Source organism: Podarcis raffonei, chromosome 10, assembly GCF_027172205.1.
Source record: "Podarcis raffonei isolate rPodRaf1 chromosome 10, rPodRaf1.pri, whole genome shotgun sequence".
Taxonomy (NCBI): Eukaryota; Metazoa; Chordata; class Lepidosauria; order Squamata; family Lacertidae; genus Podarcis; species Podarcis raffonei.
In genome coordinates, this window is record NC_070611.1 from 29,581,683 (window position 1) to 29,606,783 (window position 25,101).

At 42.3% G+C, this 25,101-nt stretch overlaps 1 protein-coding gene across 4 annotated transcripts in view; it reads left to right on the plus strand.

Moving 5' to 3' along the window:
* SLC16A7 (solute carrier family 16 member 7) overlaps positions 1–15,026 on the plus strand; it is a 96,010-nt gene extending 80,984 nt beyond the window's left edge. For all 4 annotated transcript variants that reach the window (XM_053404559.1, XM_053404561.1, XM_053404560.1 and 1 more), the window contains exons 3-5: positions 8,831–8,974; positions 11,702–12,514; positions 14,589–15,026. In XM_053404559.1, coding sequence (XP_053260534.1) covers positions 8,831–8,974; positions 11,702–12,514; positions 14,589–14,860 — 1,229 coding nt within the window. In that variant the 3' untranslated portion in view covers positions 14,861–15,026. The remainder of the gene's footprint in view (positions 1–8,830; positions 8,975–11,701; positions 12,515–14,588) is intronic.
* Positions 15,027–25,101: the final 10,075 nt, after the last annotated feature.

Below are 25,101 nucleotides of genomic sequence, written 5' to 3' on the forward strand. Positions count from 1 at the left end.
GCACTGTGTGGGTCACCTGCAATAATGTTTAGGTGAAACCTCTGGAACGTTTTGAGTGCAGGAATGACTGCATGGCGCTTAGATTCACAGAAGCACAGAAGCCCTTGGGGGATTGAATTAATCACTGTTAAATGCTAAGCACGGCGAGGGCGGGAATCAGCCTGTCTATTCCTGAACAGGAAACATTTATTAATTCCACCAGGCACCTTACATTTGCCACTGAGTTTCTTAATGCTCACCCCAACACATTTTAACACTTAAATAACAAACCAGCACTTCCCAAAACATCGTAGAGGAGGCCATTTGAAAGTTGCATATTGCATGAAGATTCTATTTCTGCTTCTCAGGAAGAATATTTCAGTTAGAAAAAGAGGTCCATGGGTAGACAGAGTTGGAGTGGAGCACAGACAACCTGAGTTTATATCTGTAATCAGCAAAGAAGCTGATGAGGGTTAAGGGAGACTGGCAGAGAAGACTTTTGGATAAATCTTTCTCTAAGCTGTCTGCCCATCTATGAAAGACAAGCTACAGGTGTCAGTCCAACACCTGGTGCCTTCAGATGTTGGACTGACATCTTCCATAATCCCTGAGCACTGGCCATGCTGGCTGGGAATAGTAATATTATTATTATTATTATTATTATTATTATTATTATTATTATTATCCCGCCCATCTAGCTGGATTTCCCTAGCCACTCCGGGCGGCTTACAGCATATCTAAAAACATAAAACATTAAAGCATTAAAAACCTCCTGATACAGGGCTGTCTTCAAATGTCTTCAACAAGTTATGTATTTCTTTCTTTCTTTCTCCTTGACATCTGAAGGGAGGGTGTTCCACAGGGAGGGCACCACTAGTGAGATAGCCCTCTACTGGGTTGGAAGTTAGAATTCACAAAATCTGGATTGCCATGTGTTTTCCATTCAGACTCCACATCCATCCTTGAGTGTGGGAGAAAGTGATTTGGGGAGGGTGATGGTGACATGGAAAAAGCTACAGTCGCTTTTCTCCACTCCCTGCCTTAACTCATATTTGCAGCCTGCTTTGGGTTTTGGATTAAAAAGAATATGGAGGAAAGAGTCACATAATGTGGAATTAGAAGTTCTCCCCTTGGGATTTCAAGAATGTTGATGGAGCCAGTTTGAATGGAGGGTTGGTAGTGGAAGCCTCAAACCTAACTCTTAGGAACACAGGAAGGTTCTGAATACTGAGTTAGACCACTGGTCTATCTAGTAATTACTGACTGCACTGACTAGCACTGGCTTTTTGGGGTTTCTGGCAGGGGTCTCTTCCAGTTCTTCCTGGAGAAATGAGAAGTGAGAGTGCTGTGTGCATTGGCAAGAGGAATTATTTTTTCCACGGTGTATCCAAAATCTATGCAGCCTCCCATCCTGTACCCTGTGAACAATTTGAACATTGCAAACCAGGGCAACACCTTGATTGCATTGACATTCCTGTAGTCAGCCACTGGTCCTTATCTGTCCAAAGTGGAGCTTGCATCAAAAAGTTGAACAGCCTTCTTTGCATCTAAGTTTCTGATTTACACCACCCCTATTTGATGTCACAAAAGGTGCCTGTTGCCACCCCTGGGAGGCACTGCACAGGTGAGTGTTTTCAACATCCGTAGTCACTCGGTGTTTCCAGTGCCATTGTATAAACAGTGGAAACAATGAGCAGAGGTGATCAGGGCCTCTCTGAGCAGGCAGTGGTGCTGGAAGTGATCCAGAATACACAGAAGCACTCAATAATCTTAATCAGAACATTTATAACTGAAGCTATTGGAGAGATAAAGCAGTTGTCTGAATTAAGCAGAGATACAGCTATACCTGCATCAAAAGGACTTATCAGTCTGTTTGGAATTGTAAGTGTGTCGCGTGGCACCTTTATAGCACACCTCAGAATTAAATCAACACCAAGGCAAAGAAGATGGTGCCAGAAAGGAGCTAACTTCTACTGCTTGCCTCAATTTAGCTCAGCTTCAGTAACCAGTGCTCTTGCAGCATCCCAGATAAAAAGGTAAAGGGACCCCTGACCATTAGGTCCAGTCGTGACTCTGGGGTTGCGGTGCTCATCTCGCTTTATTGGCCGAGGGAGCTGGCGTACAGCTTCTGGGTCATGTGGCCAGCATGATGAAGCTGCTTCTGGCGAACCAGAGCAGCGCACGGAAACGCTGTTTACCTTCCTGCCGGAGCGGTACCTATTTATCTACTTGCACTTTGATGTGCTTTCGAACTGCTAGGTTGGCAGGAGCAGGGACCGAGCAACAGGAGCTCACCCCATGGCGGGGATTCAAACCTCTGACCTTCTGATCGGCAAGTCCTAGGCTCTGTGGTTCACCCCACAGTGCCACCCGCGTCCCATAGCATCCCAGATAGAGTGGTGCAATTCACTCTGTGTTGAGCTACCCCTGAAGATAGTTTGGAAGCTGCTGGTGGTGTAGAATGCTTTAGTCCGGGAGTAGCAAGCAAGGATCATATCGCTCCAATCCTGAAAGTACTGCCCTGGCTGCCAGAGAGCTGCCAAGTCTAACTCTAGGTCTTACGAATAACATAAAAAGCCATCAGTGACTTGGGATCCTAGTACTTGAGTTACAACCTGCAGGCAATGCCCTGATCCTTGCCACATCTGTGGAAGAGACTAGGAAAGTAATGACAAAAGACAGGGCAATCTCAGTGCCACCCCCTGCCCCCAGTTATGGAACATCTGATTGGCCCGCACAGTCAAAACTTCCAGGCAACAACTGATTACATTTTTATTTAGGCAGGCTTTCAGATCACAAAGCACATTGATTTCCTGCATGTGGTTCTGCGGATATTCGTGCCTGCTGGCTTTTTATATTTTTTATTGTAACTGTTATTTTAACATTATGTTCCATTTTACGGCTTTATTGATGTTGTGCTGCTTTGACATGGCAGAGGATTTTGCAGGTGGGATCATCTACCATCAAGCTGCTGTTGTTGACACTCAGTGACAGGTCTCAGGTTCCATCCCTGGGATCTCCACCAGGTGTTACTTGAGTACTTGCAGCGTTGCTGCCATTCCATATAGACCACCTTGGCCAATGTGGACCAAATTATCTAACTTGTTCCTATATTGCCTGTTACATTGCTAGCCCTGCATCTCAGCATGTGTCAGTTTTTCTGTCAGCCCTCAAAAGTGTTGCTTATTTGGGAGAAGTACAGATACATTTTACTTACTTTGAACATCTTTGATTTTAGCCTTTGAGAGGCATGGGACAAATGTAGGTATGTAATTGTTCTTGTATCCTGGCTTCCCTTTGACTCACAAATGAATGGAGTATACCTATTACCTAATACCTTTGTACTGATAAATGTTCTTCTGCCTGAGAGCACAGCAGGATATGGATTTTATGCCAAACAAATCTTCATTCCTTTCTGGGTTCTTTAAACTTATCTGCCACTACCATAATCTTACGTAGTTTGGGGGAACAAGGAGAAAAGGAAATGCTCTATATCATCTGTGTTTCTGAAAACATAAAAATTGTACTGCTTTTTCCTGTATTCTTATTTATATTGTTTAAGAAATCTGTATTGCTGATCCTAAATCTGTCTGTGCTTGACTTAAAATGCATCATATCATGCCCAAACCTTCAATTCACTAGATACACACAACAGATGTGAGCACTACTCATCATATTGAAATGTTGCAGCTTTCCCCCTCTCTCTTTTTTCTTCTTCCAAATGCTTTCCTACACATGGACCATTAACTACCCTCTTTTCTACATCAAAGGTGATGATCTCTATCAACCCAAAAAGATGGTTTTAGGGTTGTGCGACTGGTTCAGCTGCAGTGGGTGCCATGCTGCAGGGGACACCACAACAGTGCTGTAGAACAGAGTGAAAGAGGTGGAGGGCACCAAATTTTAGTATCACACAGGTCGCCACTGAAATTTGAGAGCCTAAAGTCTTTCCTCTGCAAATACAAAACATGAAAATCTAAGTCCTCCTTGGGTGAATAATGAAACAGAAGAGAGAGGGAATAGGACAAGAATGGGGAACTTGTGGCCACCATATCTTGTTGAACTACAATTATTGTTAATAAGAATCAAATTTTTATAGGGCCTTTCATTTGAGGACCACAGAGCAGTTTACAATATAACAACACAAAAATGCATACCATAGTAACAAACAATAGCCCCCTCCCACAGATTGAAAGACCATAGATTGTTTAGTTAGGCAAAGGCTGGGAGAAGGGGAATGTTTTCGTCTGGCACCTAAACGTATATAATGAAGGCACCAGGTGAGCCTACCAGAGGAGAGCATTCTACAAGTGGGGAGCCACCACAGGAAGGGCCTGTTCTCGTGTTCTCTGGACTTCTCATGGAGGAGGCACAAAAAAGGGCCTCAGATGATGGCTTACAACTCCTGTCATGCTTGATCATTAGCCATGCTGGCTGGGCTTGATGGGAGCTGAAGTCCAATGATATCTGGAGGGCCACAAGTTCCCCGTATCTGGCATAAGAGGTATGAGCCATGCATGCCAGCCTCAACCATGCATTGAGTGGGAAGGAGGCTTCCAAGCATGTTTGGATGAATGAAGTTAGATGCCTCTGCATGACCAATAACCCTGTAGTGCAGCATTCCAATCATGTGGAGGCATATAACCATGTTGAGAGGAATGTGGTTAGAAGCCCGCTTCAGACCTTTGTGTTCAGTGTGCACCATGTGGGAATGAGAGCGGTGGGAGTGGGTCTTGTGCACATGATCCTACTGCCCTTGTCACACATTCACTTCCAGTGCCTGAAGAGGACTCTAATGAAGGATATGCATGAAATTGATTTAGCCTGCAGTCTTACACCTACCTGTCAGGGAATAAACCCCATGCAGTTCAGTCAGGCTATATATATATATATATATATATATATATATATATATATATATATAAAGACATATGTATAGGATTTTCTCTTTAGCTTCTGTTAAAACAGATTTCCCTAGCTGAAGCCTTCACCTTGTTTCAGTGTTGCTTTTTTCACTTGGTCCCTCAAAGACATATCTTGGAGAATAGCATGAACATCTTGCCAGTGTCTGCAAAAAAAGAAAAACGGGGTTGATTAAAGAGACAGGCTGCTATGTAGCAGACACCACTTAACAAATAATAAAAATTGTTAAATGTGCAATTGCATTTGTGCATGGCCATTAAAGGCTTGATTACATGCTCGTAGCTACAATGTATTTGGATTTATATCCTTGGCATCTAGGCAAGAGGCTGTAGCATTATATTAGACTCTTAAAGTAAAAAGTAGGGACAGATTCCTTCGGGGTGGGTGGGTAGGGAGTCCACTTAGCAGGACATATGGAAACTGAGTGCATTTAAGTAATTTATTCACTGGCTAACTTTAGCATTAGGCTTGATATGGCAGGTAACATTTTCCATATTTCTTATTTAGTGAAATATTACTGCGTCTGTAACCCTTTGTGTATCCTACCACCAAAACTATATTTTATTATAGTGTTTAAAAGTGTGGGGAGACTCTTTTAGCCTTTTGAAGGTGCTGTCTCGGAGGCCCGTGTGATGGTTTTCCCAATGGAAGATTAATATGTTGACCAAGACCATATCTACATTATACACTTCAAGCTCAATTATAGCACTTTAATAGTCATGGTTTCCCTCAAAGAATCCTAGGCATCATAGTTTGTTAAGGGTGTGGAGAGTTGGAACCCCGTTTCCCCTCAGGGAGTTACAATTCCCAGAGTAGCTTAACAATCGTTCCCTCTTCCTAGGGAGCTCTGGGAATTATATTTCTGTGAGGGAATAGGGTTCTCTTAACAGCTCCCAGCAGCTTTCACAAACTACAGTTCCCAGGATTCTTTGCTGGAAGCCATGACTGTGCTAATAAGGAATCAGTGGCATCTCAAACCCCAGGACTTCTTTTTCAGAGTATATGTCAAAAGATTTCAAGCACGAGAATATTGGAAGGCAACCTAGCTTTTGAGATGTTGGCCTCTCGTTGAGCAAGAAATGAGCTGGATCCAGCCATGTTAATAGACCCACCGAAGTCAATGGACCCAAGTTAGACATGTCCATTAATTTCAATGGGTCTCCTTTGAGTATAACTAACATTGGACACAACCCAATATTATTCAAGGGTGGAAATAACCTTTTGGTACTTTTTTCACTCTTGACCTCCCCTGTCCCCAATTTCTCCACCATCCCTCCATGAAATTTGACAGGCCGCCCACCCCTGTTACAGAACCTGACAAGATCTAGTCAGAACATCTTCCTTAGTCAGGTTGCAGCTGCACCATTCATTTCAAGCAGCCAATATTCTCGTGCTTGAAATCTTTTGACATATACTCTGAAAAAGAAGTCCTGGGGTTTGAGATGCCACTGATTCCTTATTAGCACAGTATTCCAGTAACAAGGAGAGAATATTTGACTAAAACATATCTTTATTGCCATACAGGATAGGCTTGCAAGTTAAAGATTGTCAAACTGAGACCTCCACAAACACTAGGTTACAGCATATTTTACTTAACTTCTCACACTGCAAATGCAAAGTTTGTTCTTTTATTGGGGTTTTTTTAATGGAAAGCTTATACCTTGGACAACATACAGATAGATTTTCAGTAAAAACCAAATGCAGTGCTTGACATTTCACTTTATTGCAGAGTCGTTTTTAGCACTGGCTTTAAATGTTAGTCTGCTTTGGCTTCCTTTTTATTTCTTTTTCCTTTAAGGATGGTAATTTAGTACTTACAAAACTAAGACAGGTGAGATCCTGAAGGAACATATTTGGGGGTGGGGAAAATTCCCCAAATGTGTCTGACATCCCTTCAGTCTTGATCTTTAATACATACATTCCATTTTTAAACCCTTCAAAACTATACAGTATATTGCCCATGTGAGAAACAATGGTTTAACATAGCAAAATCACAATGCATAACAGACTGAAATAAGTCTAGCAACTTAACTTCCTTAGAAATATGATTTATGACTATAGATTTTCACAATTTGTGGGTCTACACCACTGCATAAAAAGCCTTATCTCAACAGAATAGTACTACACTGGCCTATGTAGCTTCAGAGTTCATAAATGAAAATAGAATTATTTCATTTATGATTTATACCTTATTGAAGCAGCATATAAAGAGATGCTGGACAGAGCAGTCTATTTCCAGTCTGTGTCATTTTCACACGTGTTCATTCATAAATCCCTTCCATCTGGTTTCCAGTTTAATCTGTGCATTTCCACCCCAAGCATATTAAAATGCATACTAGCCATACTCAGAGTTGACCCACTGAAATCAATGAGTAATTGGACTTGGTTGGTTCTCACCATTTTATCGCAACATGTACGTTATCTGAATGTTACAGTTATAAACACATTTTATCCTAAAATATGCATTTTTTTGCACATTGGTATATTTGGGAGAAATGAACTTCTGCAATTCAGAGAAGTATGAAATGCAAAGAATAATGACATTTTTGTCTTTGAATTAATTAGGGAGGTGCAAAAGAGGTCAGTTTGGTGGCAAATGTTGAAAAAACAAAATTTTATTCCATCTCTCCTAGAAAGAGAAATAGTCAATGTCTATGCAAATTAAAAATCTGGTTGATTTCTAAATGTAGTCATATCCATGATATATAATATGTGCATGTACCAGCTGTACATAATTCCTGTTATCTGTCACTTTTTCTGCAAAGCCACTTTCTCTGTGGAACCCGCATTTCAAATTAAAACAAAAACAATTGTTAGGCAGAACTGCCAGTGGGGACACTGATCTAAAAAGACTCCAGTGTCCATGTGTGATTGCCAGTGCATGGGAATATCACATCCAGCCTAAAAAAAGGGGTTTCATCTGTTTAAAATGTGGGTGGAATGCAGTATTATTGGCTGAGTCATTTGCCAGCCTATATTTCAAGTGGGAAACTTCAGCCTCAGGGGCCAAGACTCACCCAAGGCCTACAGCACATGCTTTGCACCTTCCTTGGGTAATTTTGCCTGGCTGGAATGTGTCCTTGGATGGGTGTAGAAACCTGCATACTACACAAAAGTAAAAACCCTTTTTCTTGCCTTGCCGCCTTTTGTCTCTGGCCCCCATGATATTGGTGATATTCACCAATACCATGCATTTGCTCTATTATTTTCACTAACAGAGGTGTTTGGGCACACACTTTACCCTAGCCTATGCATTTTTACGCATGTCACTCAGCAAAATTCAGAGAAGTGCGGATTTCAAAGTGGCTGTGTTCTGGTTTGAAAATTTGTTTGTTTATTAAAATATTCATACACCGCTGTTCTAGTCATACAAAAATACCAGAGTGGTTTACAACAATTTTGTATTTGAAACCACACTTTTTAAAAAACCAAAAAACCATACAATAAAAATTAAAAATCCATAATCTGCTAACTATTATGGAAAGACAGGACAGAAAAGTTTTTAACATACTGTTTTGGAAATGCCGATCAGACAGGTCCACCCTTAAACAGGGAACTGATTCCAAAATCCACCTGCCCCAATCCCTGCTCTTCGGATACCAGTTGCTGCCTTCATCTATCCACTCCCCGCCAGCCCATGTTATGACAGCAGCTGAAGTAGGTGGCTTCACTCCACTGCACAGCAGGCCCAGCCCTGAATAGGTTATACATGGGCAGTTGGACCTCTCATGTTCACCTCTGTAAGGATTAAAACTGGTCTGATTCAGTGGAAGGCTGCTGCAAATGCACTGATGTGAATAACCAAGTTTCTTCATATTTTCCGAGCTGAGTGTGAAGTCTTCTGTCCCTCGCGGAAAGTGCTCCTTATTTCCATTGCATTTATGCTTTCAGAAAGTAATTTCTCTCTCCCCCCTCCCCCTGTATTTAGGCCCCATAAGCAGCGTCTTGGTGAACAAATATGGCAGCCGGCCAGTCATGATTGCGGGCGGTGTCCTGGCTTCATTTGGAATGGTTAGCTCTTCATTCTGCAACAGTGTGCTAGAGCTTTATATCTGCATAGGTGTCATTGGAGGTAAGTATTAACCCGCTATCCCAGACAAAGCCCTTGGGTTTCAATTTTTTAAATGATAACTCAACTTGTGGTGCATGTTCTTTGCACCATTCTTACTGGGTCACGCGCAATTACAGCCCAGGCATTGATTAGCTTGTGGCAGCACTTATTATAGTCATCAGTACTCCATTTTTCTACAGATTCTTTTAGCCTTTAATCATGTCGCCATACACAGCAAGGAATACAAATCCAAGTGTACCCAAAATGCCCCAGTTGCTGTTTGTCATGTTATGAGTTTATTTACAGTGTAGTAGAGTTTTATGTGGAAATTCTGTAATGTAGGAGCAAGCTCTAAATGCAATGTTTCCAAAAAATGGGCTTCAGTTACAAGAGCCTGAGGATGGGGTTTGTATGATGTAACATCAGCGAAGGCCCTATTGATAGAATGCCCATTCTATCCACCCTAACAGAGTCTCTAGATGACTTGTTTTCTAGGCTTAGTTATACTGCCTAAGGCTGGTGCACACACGGTGACTGCACGCTCAAGCGATGGTCTGCATTTGTGAATGAGAAACCACACACAGATCAAAAACGGCACACAGGATTGTTGTCTCTCAAACACGATGCTTTTCACAACACGATGCTGTTACCAACCTACAGGCTGAAGTTGAGGCTCCAGTTTGTCATGTCCTGTCAATTCTTTCAGCCTTGAGTCGCAAAGATGCAGCATGCTGACCTGGCTGTGCAAAGTTAACTGAAAGATGCATGGATCAAGTTATGACAGGCAATCCTGTATACTTTAAAAAAAATCAAAAAAATCTGTAGCAGTAGCCATGCACTGAGTAGACATGACAAGTGGACTTCTGAAGACAGAGACTGATTCAGGAGCTGGCAGGCCATGATGATACTGACCTGTGCTTGAGCATCTTGGAGTAGCTTCACCATTCCAGCCACCAGACTTACCGTATTTTTTCGTGTGTAAGACGCACCCATGTATAAGACGCACCCTATTTTGTGGGACTAAATTTAAAGAAAATGAGGGGAGATGGCCCAAAGTTGTTGAGCTTTGGGGGGGGGCATTGCTGGGGGTTGCCAAAGTGGGCAGCCGCTCCCCCCACGCCCTGGTGGGAAGCTTCCTAGAGCATGGGCCACCAACCAGCTGGCTGGCACGCACGGCTTCCCCTCCACACCACTGCAGGAAACACTCCCAAGAGCGTGCACCTCCCGCAGTGGCATGGGAGGGAATTGCACTCCCGCCAACCAGCTGGCTGGTGTGCACAGCTTTCCCTCCATGCTGCTGCGGGAGACACTGGAAGCCAGTGTGGTGTAGTGGTTAAGAGCGGTAGTCTCGTAATCTGGTGAACCAGGTTTGCTTCCCCACTCCTCCACATGCAGCTGCTGGGTGACCTTGGGTTAGTCACACTTCTCTGAAGTCTCTCAGCCCCACTCACTTCACAGAGTGTTTGTTGTGGGGGAGGAAGGGAAAGGAGAATGTTAGCCGCTTTGAGACTCCTTCGGGTAGTGATAAAGCGGGATATCAAATCCAAAACTACTCATCCCTAGAGCACGCGCCTCCCACAGTGGCATGTGGGGGAGTTGCGCGCCCACCAGCCAGCTGGCTGGTGCGCACAGCTTCCCCTTCATGCCACTATCCAGCTTTTTGACATGATTTTTGAGTCAAAAAACCTCGTCTAATACACGTAAAAATATGGTAAATTCATTCACCTTATTCTCCCAATAGCTTTGTGAGGTAGGTCAGCCAAAGAGAAAGCAGGTCACTCCAAGCCACTCCAGCAAGTTTCATGACTATATAGAGATTTGAAGCCAGGTCTCTCTGGCTCAAATCAAACCTGCTTGCCACTGTGCTGCTTGTATGTGAGGACTTAGAATTAGGCTGTAGACTGAGAAAGAGTGTTATCCACATAGGATGAGTAACATCCATAGAGGAAAGACATCTTTGCTCACAGAATATGACATGAATGCATTCAGGGATACTCTTCCTTCTGGTAACTAATGTAACCCAGCTGTAAGATTGCTAGAGGCAGACTGGCTGCCGGCGATGCCAGGCCTATTCCACTATATTCTTCCTATAAGGTTCCCAGTCACAGCACCAAAGAAGGAATCTGAAATGTTTTGCGAGTCTCTCCTCCATGGGAAACCTCGGGACCCCGCAATGATGTGGGAGGGCGTCATTTTCTGTGTAACGGCCCATGTCCATTAAGCATTTTAAGCCTTATTTTTATGTGTACCTATTCAAACCTAAGTAAAGGATAAAGCTAAAGGCAGAGGATTTATCCTTCTAAACTCTTGCCGTTTTCGTCGAGAAGGTGACATTTAATAACTTCTGTGAAATGAACCAGGAGCAAATTGGATTATAGCTTAGTAAAATACAGAAACAGTGTGCTCAAGGTCTTGATATCATTGTTCCTCTGTCACTCCGTTGTCTGCAACATGAATCGTGCGTTGCAGAGCTCTCGCTTTTATTGCACTGCAATTTGAGGGAAACGAGAGAAATTTTGTGTGGCATATCAGTGACATTAAAGCACATGGGAAGCAATGAACGCTCACGTTTATTTGCCAGCGCCAACAGCTTTTTAATATTTCTGGAGAATTACTAGCTGGCATTTTGGCTGTTTGTTGTTTATATGGGGTGCTTGGAAGGTGACAATTTGGTACTATTCTAGGGGAATGCTCTATTTTTCATGTGTGTTTGTGTGTGTGTGTGTTTTCTTTCTTCCTTTCTTTTAGGTTTGGGCTTGGCATTCAACTTGCAGCCAGCTTTGACAATGATTGGCAAGTATTTTTACAAAAAACGCCCCATTGCTAACGGACTGGCCATGGCTGGGAGTCCAGTCTTTCTAAGTACTCTGGCACCTCTCAATCAGTTCCTCTTCAATGCTTTTGGCTGGAAGGGAAGCTTCCTCATTTTGGGAGGGCTTCTTTTGAACTGTTGCGTGGCCGGGTCTCTCATGAGGCCCGTCGGACCCACACCAGCCCCTGCGGTCAAAAAAGACGTAGAAAAGGGGAAAGGAGATTCTGCCTTGCACAAGAATGACAAGAAGTCCGTTTGGCAAACCATCAACACATACTTAGATCTCTCCCTCTTCAAACACAGAGGGTTTCTGATCTATCTATCTGGAAACGTCATCATGTTCCTTGGCTTTTTTGCCCCCATTGTATTCTTAGCTCCTTATGCCAAGCACAAGGGGATCGATGAATATTCCGCTGCATTCCTCCTCTCCATCCTGGCTTTTGTTGATATGTTTGCCAGGCCGTCCATGGGCTTGCTCGCAAACTCCAAATACATACGGCCCAAAATCCAATACTTCTTTAGCTTTGCCGTTTTGTACAATGGCATCTGCCACATCATGTGCCCGCTGGCCGAAGACTACACAGGCTTGGTTGTGTACGCAGTACTTTTTGGACTTGCCTTTGGCATGGTGAGCAGTGTCCTTTTTGAGACCCTCATGGATTTGGTTGGTGCTAGCAGGTTTTCCAGCGCTGTAGGACTCGTCACCATTGTGGAGTGCTGCCCTGTTCTTTTAGGCCCTCCGTTGGGAGGTGAGTATATTGATGATGGTCATGTTAAGAAAATGGCAAGTATGCATTTGAGCTGTTAAGAGACCTGCCACCAACAGCTTGGCTGGTTGGTGCAAGTCAATATATGAAATTTAACTCCATGCCCACCTCATTCAGATTTATTTGCTTTCCTGGCCCCACCCTTCTGGAATCTAATGTTTCCTTGTCCACAGATTTCCTTCTGTCCTTGAATCCTGTGTGAAAACGTTTTTTTTTAATTTCCTTTCTCCTTTGCCCTTTGGTTCCCTGCACCCACCCTCCCGCTTCCTTCCATGTTTCCATAAGTTCCCACCTCTCAATCAAGCAATCCATATCTTCTGGTCACCTGTCATCCCAATCAGATTTCTCCCCTCCCTCTATTCTCCACTGGCTTTCTTCAGACAGCACACAGTTTTATCGGACATGGTGAGCTTTTTCCACAGGCTCCCCTTTCTCCACCTTTCTCTTCCACACAGCATATGCAAAGATCCTTCCGTCTACCATTTCCTATTGTACCCTACAATATTATTGTTGGTATTACAGGTCTATCCTGCATTTCCACCATGAAGACCAAGGCAGTGTACATGCCTGGTTCCTGAGAATCACAAGTGCGGGGGATGCTGTTGTGGGCAATCCCACAAGATGCTGTTGTCCTTTAATGCAATGATAGTCCTGTCTGAATTGCCTTCAATGGGTATAAGGAGGGAAGAGCAATGGATCACCAGATATTCTTATGGCTTTTATTTTCATTCAAAGTTAGGTGTGTAGACATTGATATTATTTTAATTTGCCCTGGTCTAAATATAAAAAACCATTGAACAGAACACTGAATTATCGCGACTGAACTGAATCATGACCTTTAATTGCCATGCGAAAAGAGCTTTCTTCAATTAGAAACTGGCTACTCTAGCTCTCAGTATGCCACCTAGTGGTGTATTTACCTCCTGGGTTAGTAATGATCAGTCCTGCTTAGACTGCTAGTTTCTCATGGAAGATTCCCGAACTTATTTTGGCATATACGCTTTCAGAGTTTCTGCCCTTCTTCTCTTACACCCGTCTTGCCATTTACTTTTATTTAATGGTGGCAAACATAGCATTACTTTCTGTTGAATCACTTGACAGTCCATAGATGGGAAGGATCCCATCTCCCATTATATACTTTACTTATTCTGAACTTTTTACACCAATGCACAGTCAAAAGAACAATTCATAGCAGCTCATAATCGATCAGCTGCATCTGTGTTGTTCTGGATTGGTCATTTTTCAGCAAACAGACAGCACCTTTCCTAATGTGAGTTCTCTTCCTCTTTCACCACATGCACACACACACCTCCAACCTTGCAGTTCTTGAAGTAAGGGGCCTTACACCAGTGAAGCATTTCCAGAGAGGTAGTTATGTTAGCCTCTTGGAACAAAAGAGTCTTGGGACACCTAAAAACCTGTCAAAATTTATTCTAGTATAAGCTATTGTGTACTCAGGCTCACTTCATTAAATGCCTAAAGTGAAATCCTAGTTAACAAGTATGCAAAGGAGAACAGTTGAGGTAAGAGTCAAATGGCAATGCAATGCAAAATTACAGTCAGTGATGATCAGAGTTTAAATATATGTTAAATTTAACATATAAGAGCAGCAGATCGATGATGATTGCCTTAACTCTTGAACCATTTGCAAGAAACAGTCAACAATAGCACAGAAATCCTGGCACTGTTGAGCTAAGTACAGTGGTACCACAGGTTAAATACTTAATTTGTTCCGGAGGTCCGTTCTTAACCTGAAACTGTTCTTAACCTGAAGCACCACTTTAGCTAATGGGGCATCCCGCTGCTGCCGCGCCGCCAGAGCACAATTTCTGTTCTCATCCTGAAGCAGAGTTCTTAACCCGAGGTACTATTTCTGGGTTAGTGGAGTCTGTAACCTGAAGCGTATGTAACCCGAAGTGTATTTAACCCGAGGTACCACTGTAACACTATTTCTACTTGCAGAAGTTGCATTCGGACCTTCCTTTCTGCCTGCCACGAGAGAATGATTTGTTTCATCTTCAGTATTATTTGCAGGGATTCTCTTTTTATCTTCCAGGTTTGCTCGTGGACATAACGAAAGATTACAAATACATGTATTTTGTCTGCGGTGTCATTGTCATCGTTGCAAGCATCTGGCTATTTATTGGGAACGCAATCAACTACAGACTTTTGGCAAAGGAGAAGAGAGCGGAAGAGGAGAGGCAGAGAGCCCTCAAGCATGCAGATTCCAAGGAAGTGGAGCCCTTGACCCACAAAGAGAGCGAAGAGACGGTCAGCAGATCGAGCAAACTGCCAGAAAACCCGTCGGAAAGAGAAACTAATATTTAATGCACACACACACACAAAAGAGATGTGGTTCAAATACTCATATTTATAACTTCCATTAGAAGTATTTCTTCAAAGTACAGGCCAGGTTTTATAGAAATAATAATCAGTTGCAATTCTGAAGGGGGGGAGGAGTTTGCAGAACATAAAATAAAACCCGTCGCTTAGATCCCAATCCTGCCCCTTCCATGGAGAGAGAGAGAGAGAGAGAAGGTGCAAAAGGATTCGCCGTAGAACGTCATAATTTCTCTCTCTCCCACTGTGCTGCCCCAGAAAAAGGTAACCATGGTGCATTTAGATTATCTGAAACTCTTGTATTTAGGGGGGTTGGGGGGGCTCTTTAGAAGGGAATGCTTCAAAAAGTGGTAAGCTAGATCTGCTGCATTTGGGACCCCTCCTGCTCATTGGTATTCAAGCCTGGCCCTCACAGTTTCCATGGCTGTAACATGGCCAACCACTCACAGCTAAATGAAGCCTTTCTGCACCTTGCCTCAAGCATCTAGCACCTTGAAGCTCCTCAGATGCAAAATCTGTATCCACCAGCAGTGCAGAAGTAGCACGGTGCAGCAAAGGCATAGGTTATGCTGTAGTCCTCTGTGGATCCAGACCCCATTCTGTTCTCCGTGCAGGGACGGAATAGGATTGAGGCATTATATTGTGTTTTGTTTTGGTGTCAAAAGTATTAGGTCTCCTGTTTTTAACTTGGTGTGAGTGAGTCCGTTCAAATGCTGACTCGAATCAGGTAGAACTTGGACTGCAAGGTCTTCCAAAAAAAACCAAACGATTCCTGCTACAAACATGTGTCTAATGCAAAAATAGGAGGTTGTCTAGGAATGGAAAACAAAGGTCTTAAACCTTCAGATATTGATCAATGCCTATTGACCTCTTCACATGGTATGTTTTGGGCCAGAAGGTGGAAAGAGTGTGAAAACATGATTTTAAAAATGAAAGGTTACTGTTAACAGCTACCTGAGCAAAAAGCGCACAAAGCAAATTACTCTTTCATAGGGAACTTTCAGTGGATCAAAAGCCGTTTTCCTTCTGATCAAATTTTACTATGTGGATTTTCAAGGGCAAACGAAATCAGATACAAGAACTGGTGGGTTTTATTGCTAAGCGCAATAGGTGTTTTAATTGTGGCAAATAAAGGGTCATTTCCCTATGCTGTAATAGATTTGACAATGAAATATTTACAGCCTGATCCTAAGACTTGCAAAATAATACTTAGGATGGGTTGTGTCCAACTGCTGCATTGTTGCAATATCACAAATATGTAGATATGCTGGCACAGACGTTTAGGATCAGGGTATAACTTCTGAACAACACGTTGCCTTGTGCTCATCACTGTATTCCAGACACATTTGAAATCTGTTTTACATTTGTAGTTGTCACTGCCACTTTACCCAGTTACCTCTGTTCTTGAGACCTTGGACTCAAAAGTGTATTTAGATACACAAAACTGACCCCCGCTAACAAAATTCCTGCCAAGTAGGAGTTAGGGCGAATCTACACTAGTTGGTTATAATGTTAAAAATACGTTATAAAAATGTGACACCAGAGGGTGCTGCAGAGCAGCGATCCATTGGCAATGGGAAATTGCATTGAGAGCTATGTAACTTTTTTATAGCGTTTAATAGCGTTTTTCCAGATCAGTGTAGACTCCAGCCTTAGTCCTTTACTACTGTAGACCATGTGTGCTCAGGCATTCATAGGGCTAACAGGGACCAGATAAAATAAATGTGGGAGCTGCATACAGCCTAGTTGGCCATCCTGGATTTCTCCCCGCTGTCAATAGCAGAGACAGTAAGCTTTTTCGTCTCTGTAGGTAGATCAAATTATTTGAAGGCAAAAGAAATATTCTGGCGGTTATCATAATAATAATAATCTGGAGATTCAAAGCAAGTCAGTTGTTTCAGCCCAGTGTCCACAGAAATTTACCTGTTGGTCATGCAGAACATTTCCCAACACTGATGAAATTGAAGTAGCACCAGATCAGGTCAAAGTAGTATGTATTGCAGCTGGTGTGTTTGTCAGTCTTTGCAAAGGAAGTCCTCAGCCTCATCCCAGATGCATTTCTGGCCAATGCATCCCCTTCCATAAGCCCCTTTCAGGTCAACAGTGCATGTGGCCAGATCCTACGGCCATTTCTAAGACCATGATGGCAATGCAAAGCAAGACTGTCAATGTTGCATTCATGCAGAGTATGAGGTGAAACGTGTGTTATGCACTATAGTGGGGTCAGGCGTTATGTCCTGCAGAACACCACTTTAACTGTATTTCAGTCTTTCATCTTTAACAGGCATGACCAACCCCCAGGAGACTGCAGTCTACTCCCAGTATAACAAAACTGGCAGTGATCTACCCACTGTCGTTGCCAACAGTTGCTGACCTTTTTTTAAGGGGAGGATGGAGGATTCTACAGAGTTGTTTACCTTTTGGGGGGAGATCACGATCGACCTGTATTGCCCGCACGATCAACTGGTAGACAGCAGTCAACTGGTTGGGCATGCCTGATCTATAAGGTCCTATAAAACCCAGTATTTGATCTGCATATAGATATGCTGTTATATTTTCCAAAACGAGCCACCAATTTACAGTGTGCTCCCCCCCCCATTATGCCTGCAAAAGACAGCCATTCTTCCACAGATGGATAAGATGAACTGTAATCCTTGTGCTTGAGATACACAATACATGCTGCTTAAACCAAGAACCAAAAAAGTAGGGTGCCCTCTCCATTCTGTGCCCCTTTAGCATTGAGTTTAATCTTTCTGTCCAGGAGAGGGGTGGAACAAAGAGAAACTCGCTTTAGCTTCGTGGAAGCAACAGCACCCAACCCTGTTTTTAATATGGATCACACTCAGGGCCTGTGTGTTTCAGCCGGAACTTTCCAGAACTCAGTTATGGCACCTCTCAGGTAGTTGCCATTGCCATCCTAAGAGAACAAGGGAGGTGTTGATGGTGAGTTTTGGCGCCTCTTTTTCTAGAAAAAAAGGGCTGATCACACCCAAACATCAGTTCACAAATCGGGGGGGGGGGGGGCTTTGAATGAATAGGCAGGATGGAGCAAAGGTGGTGGTGCTGGGTTGTCCTATGGTATAGCCCCTCTCCACCTGTAATCTGCTAACAGCAGACTATCCTACACATCCAATGAGACTTCTTTTTAAAGCAAGGATGATTTCAGTCCCATACCAGGAAAATGTTCTTCATTATTACAGGTGGAACCGGGGTGAACGGTTGTATATTGCAGGGGTCCTATTTGGGATTACAATGAATCTTGTACCACCATCCATGGACTCCCTATCAGTCATGAAAAGACCAACCACTCTCAGAGCTGGTGGTCGTGTTTTTGTTTGACCGGAATATTTTCCCCAAAATGCAAAGCTTTATTTTCCCCCTGGATGAGTGAATAGGAGTCACTCACTTACATAAGAAAAATTGTAGTGAGTGGTGTCTTCAAGGACATAATTGGGATAAGGGTTCAATATGATCCTTGTTGACCCCAGATTCTGGGATGAGGGACCGGTTTCACCTCTCCACTCTGCTGTGATGTAGGCCATTTTTTTTATCCCATAGAACTCAATTAGCAGCCTGTAAAAACCAAGCCAAACTTTATCTGCATAGCCCAATCCTTCACCTATTTACATATATACCTTGGGTTCCTTTGCTTGAAGTGACACATAAATATATACAGATGGTTGCCACTTTTTTTCTCCATATTAAGCCGTTATTCATAGTTAAGCACACATGGTATAAATTAAGTGCATTGCTGTTTAACATTACCTGCCTGCAAGGAAAATGGTAATTTGTTTTTTTAAAAAAAGCAAACCACACACAAATCTCACAATGAATGTAGTTCAAGACAATGTTTGTTTAATATATGAGGAAGAGAAGGTGCAAAGCTCTCGGGTGGATATTTTAGAACAAATGTTTTAGAAGTGAAAATTCAGGGTTTGATTCATAAAATATGTATGCACTGTTTATGCAGCACTCCTTTCAGAAAAGTAGGAACGTTTTCAAATTCATTGAAGCTCTTATTTTTTTAACCTCTAAAAATTTGACTATTTGGCAGATTCTCAAGCATATTAAATATGCTAACACCTCAAGGGTTGTTTTTTTGTTTTAAAAAAGAGGGGAGAAGAAGGTGACACATTTGCCCCCGCTCTCTTCTTTGCATATCTTATTTGTTGTTTTGGGATAATTTCATTATGTTTGTTTTGCTTGTCTTTATTTAGATGGGTATTCTACGTAATGTAAAGAGAGAATGCAAAGCTGATCCAAAGCATCACTGCCTTTTTTGAGACCTAAGGCACTTAAAGCACATGTAACTCAGTCTGCTCAGAGCTGAACTCGTAGTCCAGGATCTGGATAACCATGTGGCTCTCCTAGATCCTTAAAAGTCCTTTAAAAAGAAATTAATTTATGAAAGTTAGCCAGGGCTGGCCCAATAGTTTTTTCCACCTGAGGTTAAGGAAAGATTGTGCCTCCACTCCATACCATGTACTGGCTGGCAATTGTATTGCAACACTGGCGATGGGATAGCATCCTCAACCACACCTGAGAAAGCAGGCCAGGTTAGGGGGCTCAGGAAAGGTCACGTGACATCAGAGAAGCTGGGAGAGCTCAGCAGGAACAGCCATGAGCGGCAACTGCCCCCAGTATTTGCTGCCTGAGGCACTTGCCTCACTTTTCCTAATATTTGGGCTAGCCCTGAAGTTGACCATTGTGCAATTCAATCCTATTAAAGTAGCATCTTAAGATTAAGCGGTCCCTATCAGTGCTATTTTTCTAGAAAAAATAGCCATGAACACCTCCCTGGTTCTCTTAGAATGCAATACATCTCCTCCTCCTCTTCTTTTCCTGTAAACTAGAGACATGCCTGAGCCAAATTCAAGTTCTGAATATTCTTGAGCGCTGGGAAATTCCATATTTGGTTCCTGTCAAATTATTTTATGGACATTTCCTTCTTGCAGGGTGCTCTGAACTTTTTGTGGTTCCTAAATCTTATGCTAGTTGATCAATCTTGGTGAAAGGACCACATATTTGGACCAATTCCCATCCTTGTGCCATTCTTCTTTCTATCACAGAGCTGAGACAGAAAACCTCTGAAGCAAAGGGCCTTCTCTATAGGTGGAGGTGAACCCATATGACTTGTAACCCTGGGTAACCACAGATCTAAATCACGCACGGAGCCTGGGAGCCTCATCTGCTTCAGTCTCAGTACTGATGCTGAGGGCAGAAGGAGCCACACAACTTTGAGAGTTTCATGCAAGTAATACCCAAAGAGCTCAGCTGAGTATTTCTCTTGAGCTCCATTGTAGGATAATAATGGCATACTCTCTGGTGCTTGGATTGTCTTTGTCATGAACTATTGGAAGCGTTTTCTTCCATAATCCCCTTCTTTTTATGTCTTAGTGACTGTTCTTTCCTGCTAGAGTCTCCTTTCTTGCTATTTCTAAGTCTGAAGATGAGTACAAAACCTCAAAAGAGCACCTATAACATATATTTCCAATGAAGTCATCAACGAACCTCCGTCCACAATATGCAGCCATTTTGTGTACTGTAACTGTGTAAATACGAACAGTAGCCCACCCAGCCTGATTTTTTTAGCTGTAAGTGATACCACATATCCAACTTTACATCGTCAGAGAAAGAGATGTTTCTCTGTTGTCCTAACATCAGCCTTGTTAGGAGATAGTTGGAATGGAAGCAGGGTTCTACATATACAGACCAAGTCTGAATACCTTGTGGCAACCAGCACAATGCCTGCATAATTTTCTGAATGAATCAACCCCTAAATTTACACACAGTGGCTGGGATCCAAAAGTAAACTCCATGTGCAGCCCTGGTGGTGCTTGCTTTTTAAAAAATTAACCACTGCATTTCCCACTGCTAAAGAGACAATCCATTGGTCCATATAAAAAATAGCTTACCTCTTCTGCAGTGGAATATGTTATGGCCAAAACAGTAAGCAAAATCCTCACTGCGCACAGTTCTCTTCCATGCACATATCTTCCTGCTATGGATCCCAGCCAATATGTCTAATTTTTCTGGAATGTGTAAATAATGACATTAACATGAATGTACATGAACGTATTGAAAAGGTATATATATATATATATATATATATATATATATATATATATATATACCAGAACAAATCCTTAGTCCAAAAGAATCAAAGTTGCCTGGTTCTTTGCAAGCCTTCCTTTATCAGAATGTAATCTTCATCATTCATATCTGCTGGGAATGTTTTTCTTTTTTTAATTGTGTTTGGTAAATAAAATTTATTTGTAACAGATGAAAAATACTTCAACAAATTATTATTTTTCTGCAACGCAGTACTTGATTATTCTCATCTTCAGTCTTAACTTCAAGTATTTATTAAAAGAGAGAATTGCAATATTTTATAACATCGCTGTACTACCCAGCCTCAACAATTTAATGTGGCCTGAAATACTGCTGCATATTTTCACTGCTGTCACAGTGTAAGGAATTGCCTTTTTTAAAATGCGTGTGTATATGTTGTATAGATGATCTCTGAACAAATTGTACTCTGGGTTGTCTTTAAAAACAAACAAACCCCTGAGGTTTTGCATCGGTTTGCCAATATGGCACCCATGGGCGCTAGTGTGCTCTCCAGCACCTCCTACGGCACCCACAAAATATTTCCTTTAAAAAACATTAAATATCTCCTCCAAAAAACACAACTCACATGAGACTGCTTGTTTTGTCTGCTCATTTCCTGTTTCGCTGTTTCAGCCTCACATTGAGCATACATCCTTAAACTTGCCCACATTTCATTGGATGCCAGGAGTGGACACTCACTCTCCTTTCTGTTCTGAACAGAGGAGGAGTATAAAGACCTCTGTGTGTATGTGTGTGATGGTGACTGACAAAGGTGCCTTTTCCCCAGTGGATGAGGTGGCAGGCCATACCATTTTGTGGTCTCCTCTCTCTGGTTTGTTCTTTTGAATGTGGTAGGCATTTTGCGTGATGCTCCTGCGGCAGCCATTTTGTGACTGCCACCAACAGTATGTTCCAAATGTGCCCACTGGCTCAAAAAGCTTGGTGACCCCTGATCTAGGGCATTATACAGCCACAAACCATAAGCCTGTGCTGGGGCAAAGAGTTTTCCATCTTGCTTCTTGGAAGTTCAGGGTAAGGAAGGATGCCTTAGCCATGAAAACATATGCATGAGCATTGCTTTTTAAAAAAATAAAAAAATACTCATATTAGGATTTTGAAAGCATGAAAACCAAATCCACAAACCATTTAAGCCTGATGTCACAGGATGGAATCACAGAAGAACTTGGGATCCAGTCAATGCTTCCACTAAAGGCTGGAGATGTGGAAGTTGCTGTAGGAAATTAGGGCAAGCCAGGAAAAAAAAATGTCCTCTTTCCTTCCATTAATGAAGGCACACACTAGATCAAAATCATTCCATGAGTGTAATGATACTAATTAGATCTCACCCATAGCCTTCTTTATGGTTGCGATATGACAGTGATGAATGAGTAATATCATTGTCAAGACAAACCTACATGAAGCATTTTCAGGTCTTGTTGATTCCACTGAAATTGATTTTAAAATGCTCACATTTGTCTGGAGTCTGTCCCCTTGCAACAGCCCTGCATCTTACTCAGGTGTTTACTCAGTAGTTGCTTGGCTTCAAAAGCACCTAGGTGATTCTGTTATTTTTTGCAGGCCCTTCCAGTTTGGTAGCACACCAGGAAGTCTCGCTAGGAGAAGGCAGTTTTCGTTGAACACAAAATAACAAGCCTGATTTTGTATGTGGTTCTGCATCTAATGTGCAGGCAAATAAAAAATGAACGGCGCACTGTAAAGCATTTAGACTAGAAGTTTGCAGTCATGTACTCAACTTTGTTTTTTGGGGGGATATGAAAATATACTCACAGTTTGACCCCTGAAGCGGGCCCATCTCATACATTTTAACATCATCACTGGTGCCCATTCACTTCCCTGTCCCTCTGGGTCCAATCCACACCACCTCTCAGAAGAAAGGACAAAGTGTACTCCGGTTGCTGCTCCTTCATTTCATTCATATTGTTTGCTTGCTAAATGAAGGGATGTGAACAGGTAGTAACAGCAAGGAGAAGGAGCAATAAGGCCTGGTGACTGGGATGGTGAGGAGACACCTGTGGTTCTCCAAAATACAGGGATGAGTGAAGTGGTTGGACAACAACCCCCATCATCCCTCATTATTGGCATTGCCAGCTGGGACTGATGGAAGTTGGGGGTGCAACACTTAACTGCAGAGCACCATGTTGGCTGTCTCTTCTGCTTTTTCCTTCAAGCCCTTTTATCCTTCTCTTAACTGTTTCTCAGTTTGTTGCCTATTCTGAAGCTTTTCTTTAGATACTTGGGGTTCCCAGTCTTCATCCTACCCCACAAAGCTAGCCCTGTCCCTAGGTCCTATGAGAAATATTAACCCCAGTCAAGCCAATGTTTTTTCTTAAAAATGCTAAGACTGCAGATATTCTGCCTGTCCTCTGAGCACTTGGAGTGCTTGTGAGCATTCTGTGTCGTCATACCACTCAGCTCAACAAGCACTATAAGATTGCATATAGAGTAATGATGAAAAACTTTCGAAAAGAGTTCCTTTAATACTACATTATGTCAATAATCTCAGCATATCACAGAGGAGCTGTCCACAGACAAACTGACTTGCAGTAAACACAATCCAGCGCTTCAGGACTTCCTTCATAGCAATTCCATTCTACCTTCACTGAACAAAGCAACCTCTAAAAAGAATGAGGACAGAAAAGGCAAGGATATGTGATGTTCTGTAGCCAGAAAGTTGTCCTGCCTCTGTTCTAATCAAAGACTCAGAGATAGGAAATTAGCAGCCGCTGGGCATGGAATACACTGAAGAACTAACTTTAACTTTCCTGAAAAGATGAAATGAACTACGTTAGAGTTTCGGGGCTGGATTCTTGGCAGTGAAGACTTACTGTGGAGATGATGAAGCTACAATCCAAACTTTCATCCAGTGGGCTTGAATCCTGCCACTTTCATAGGCTTCCATACCTAACTTCGCAAAGATCTTTGTGATGATGTGCTAATTTAGGAATCTGGGCATAAGGTAGAGAGCATTTAGATAAATGTCACACATGTTTCACTGTCCTGGAAAGCAAGGAGTAAAGGGGATAGACCCTCAGATATGGTTCTGTGAATCAACACCTGCTCTAGATAACTTGATGACCCAGGCTGGGTGCAGAGAAATGCCCCTTTTCATGCAGGGCTTTAATAAATAAGTGTCTTTTAGTAACCCCTTTGAGAAGGAAGGAAGGAAATGAGAGAGAAGTTACTATTGGATTCAATTTAATCTTGTTCAATATAGTGCAACTGGATTTGTCTGAGTTATCATGGCTTGGCTGGCTCTGGTCTGGGTTAGTTATGTGGCTTCCAGTGTTTAATATTCATGAATGCCCAAGCTAAAATGGCAGGATTGCAGTTTGTCCCACCCCCATATATTTCATGTTACTGCCATACATTTCCAAATCTGTATGCAGGTATTTGGCATGGATGAATGACTGCTTGCTTCTTGGATGCAAAGAAAGTCCATTATCACAATCCAGAGACAGGTGCTTTAAGATTGTCTAGGGCTTTCACGTGCAGACCAGAACTTCTGCCATTTTTATTTTTATTTTATAGAAATACTTCCCCTTGAAAACACCCTGGATCCCCAAAACCTTTGGGTATGTGGTGCGTGCGGGAGTGGCAGGGTGCTGTTACTTGAGAACATGTTTTTTTTCTTCAAGAAAGAAAATGAAAATCTATTTGCACAGATTAAGTTGTGCAATTCTCTGGATTATGGCCCCTGATATTCATCTGAATTAATCATCTTTATCACCTCTCCTTTCACACTCCACTTGGTAAACATAGTCTCATTCCTATTTGATATTTTCAAAGCAATATGAAGACACATGGTAGCTATATTTACTGTTTTATTTTTAATTTGAATGCCAGCACATTGTTGTTCTGTTGTTGATGAAGTTGTTTATTTCAACATATTGGCTAGATACCTTTTGACAACCATGGGGTTTTTTTTCTTTCACTAGAGGTGCTATTCACATTCCAAAGATGTTCAGACCAACAACAAACTTCTCTCTTTCTTGCCTCAGTACGCTGTTTCGACATGACAAACTTTTGCTGTTTATACTGTTTATTAATGTTGTATAAAAGCATACACACTGTATTATGTTCTATTTAAATGCATATTT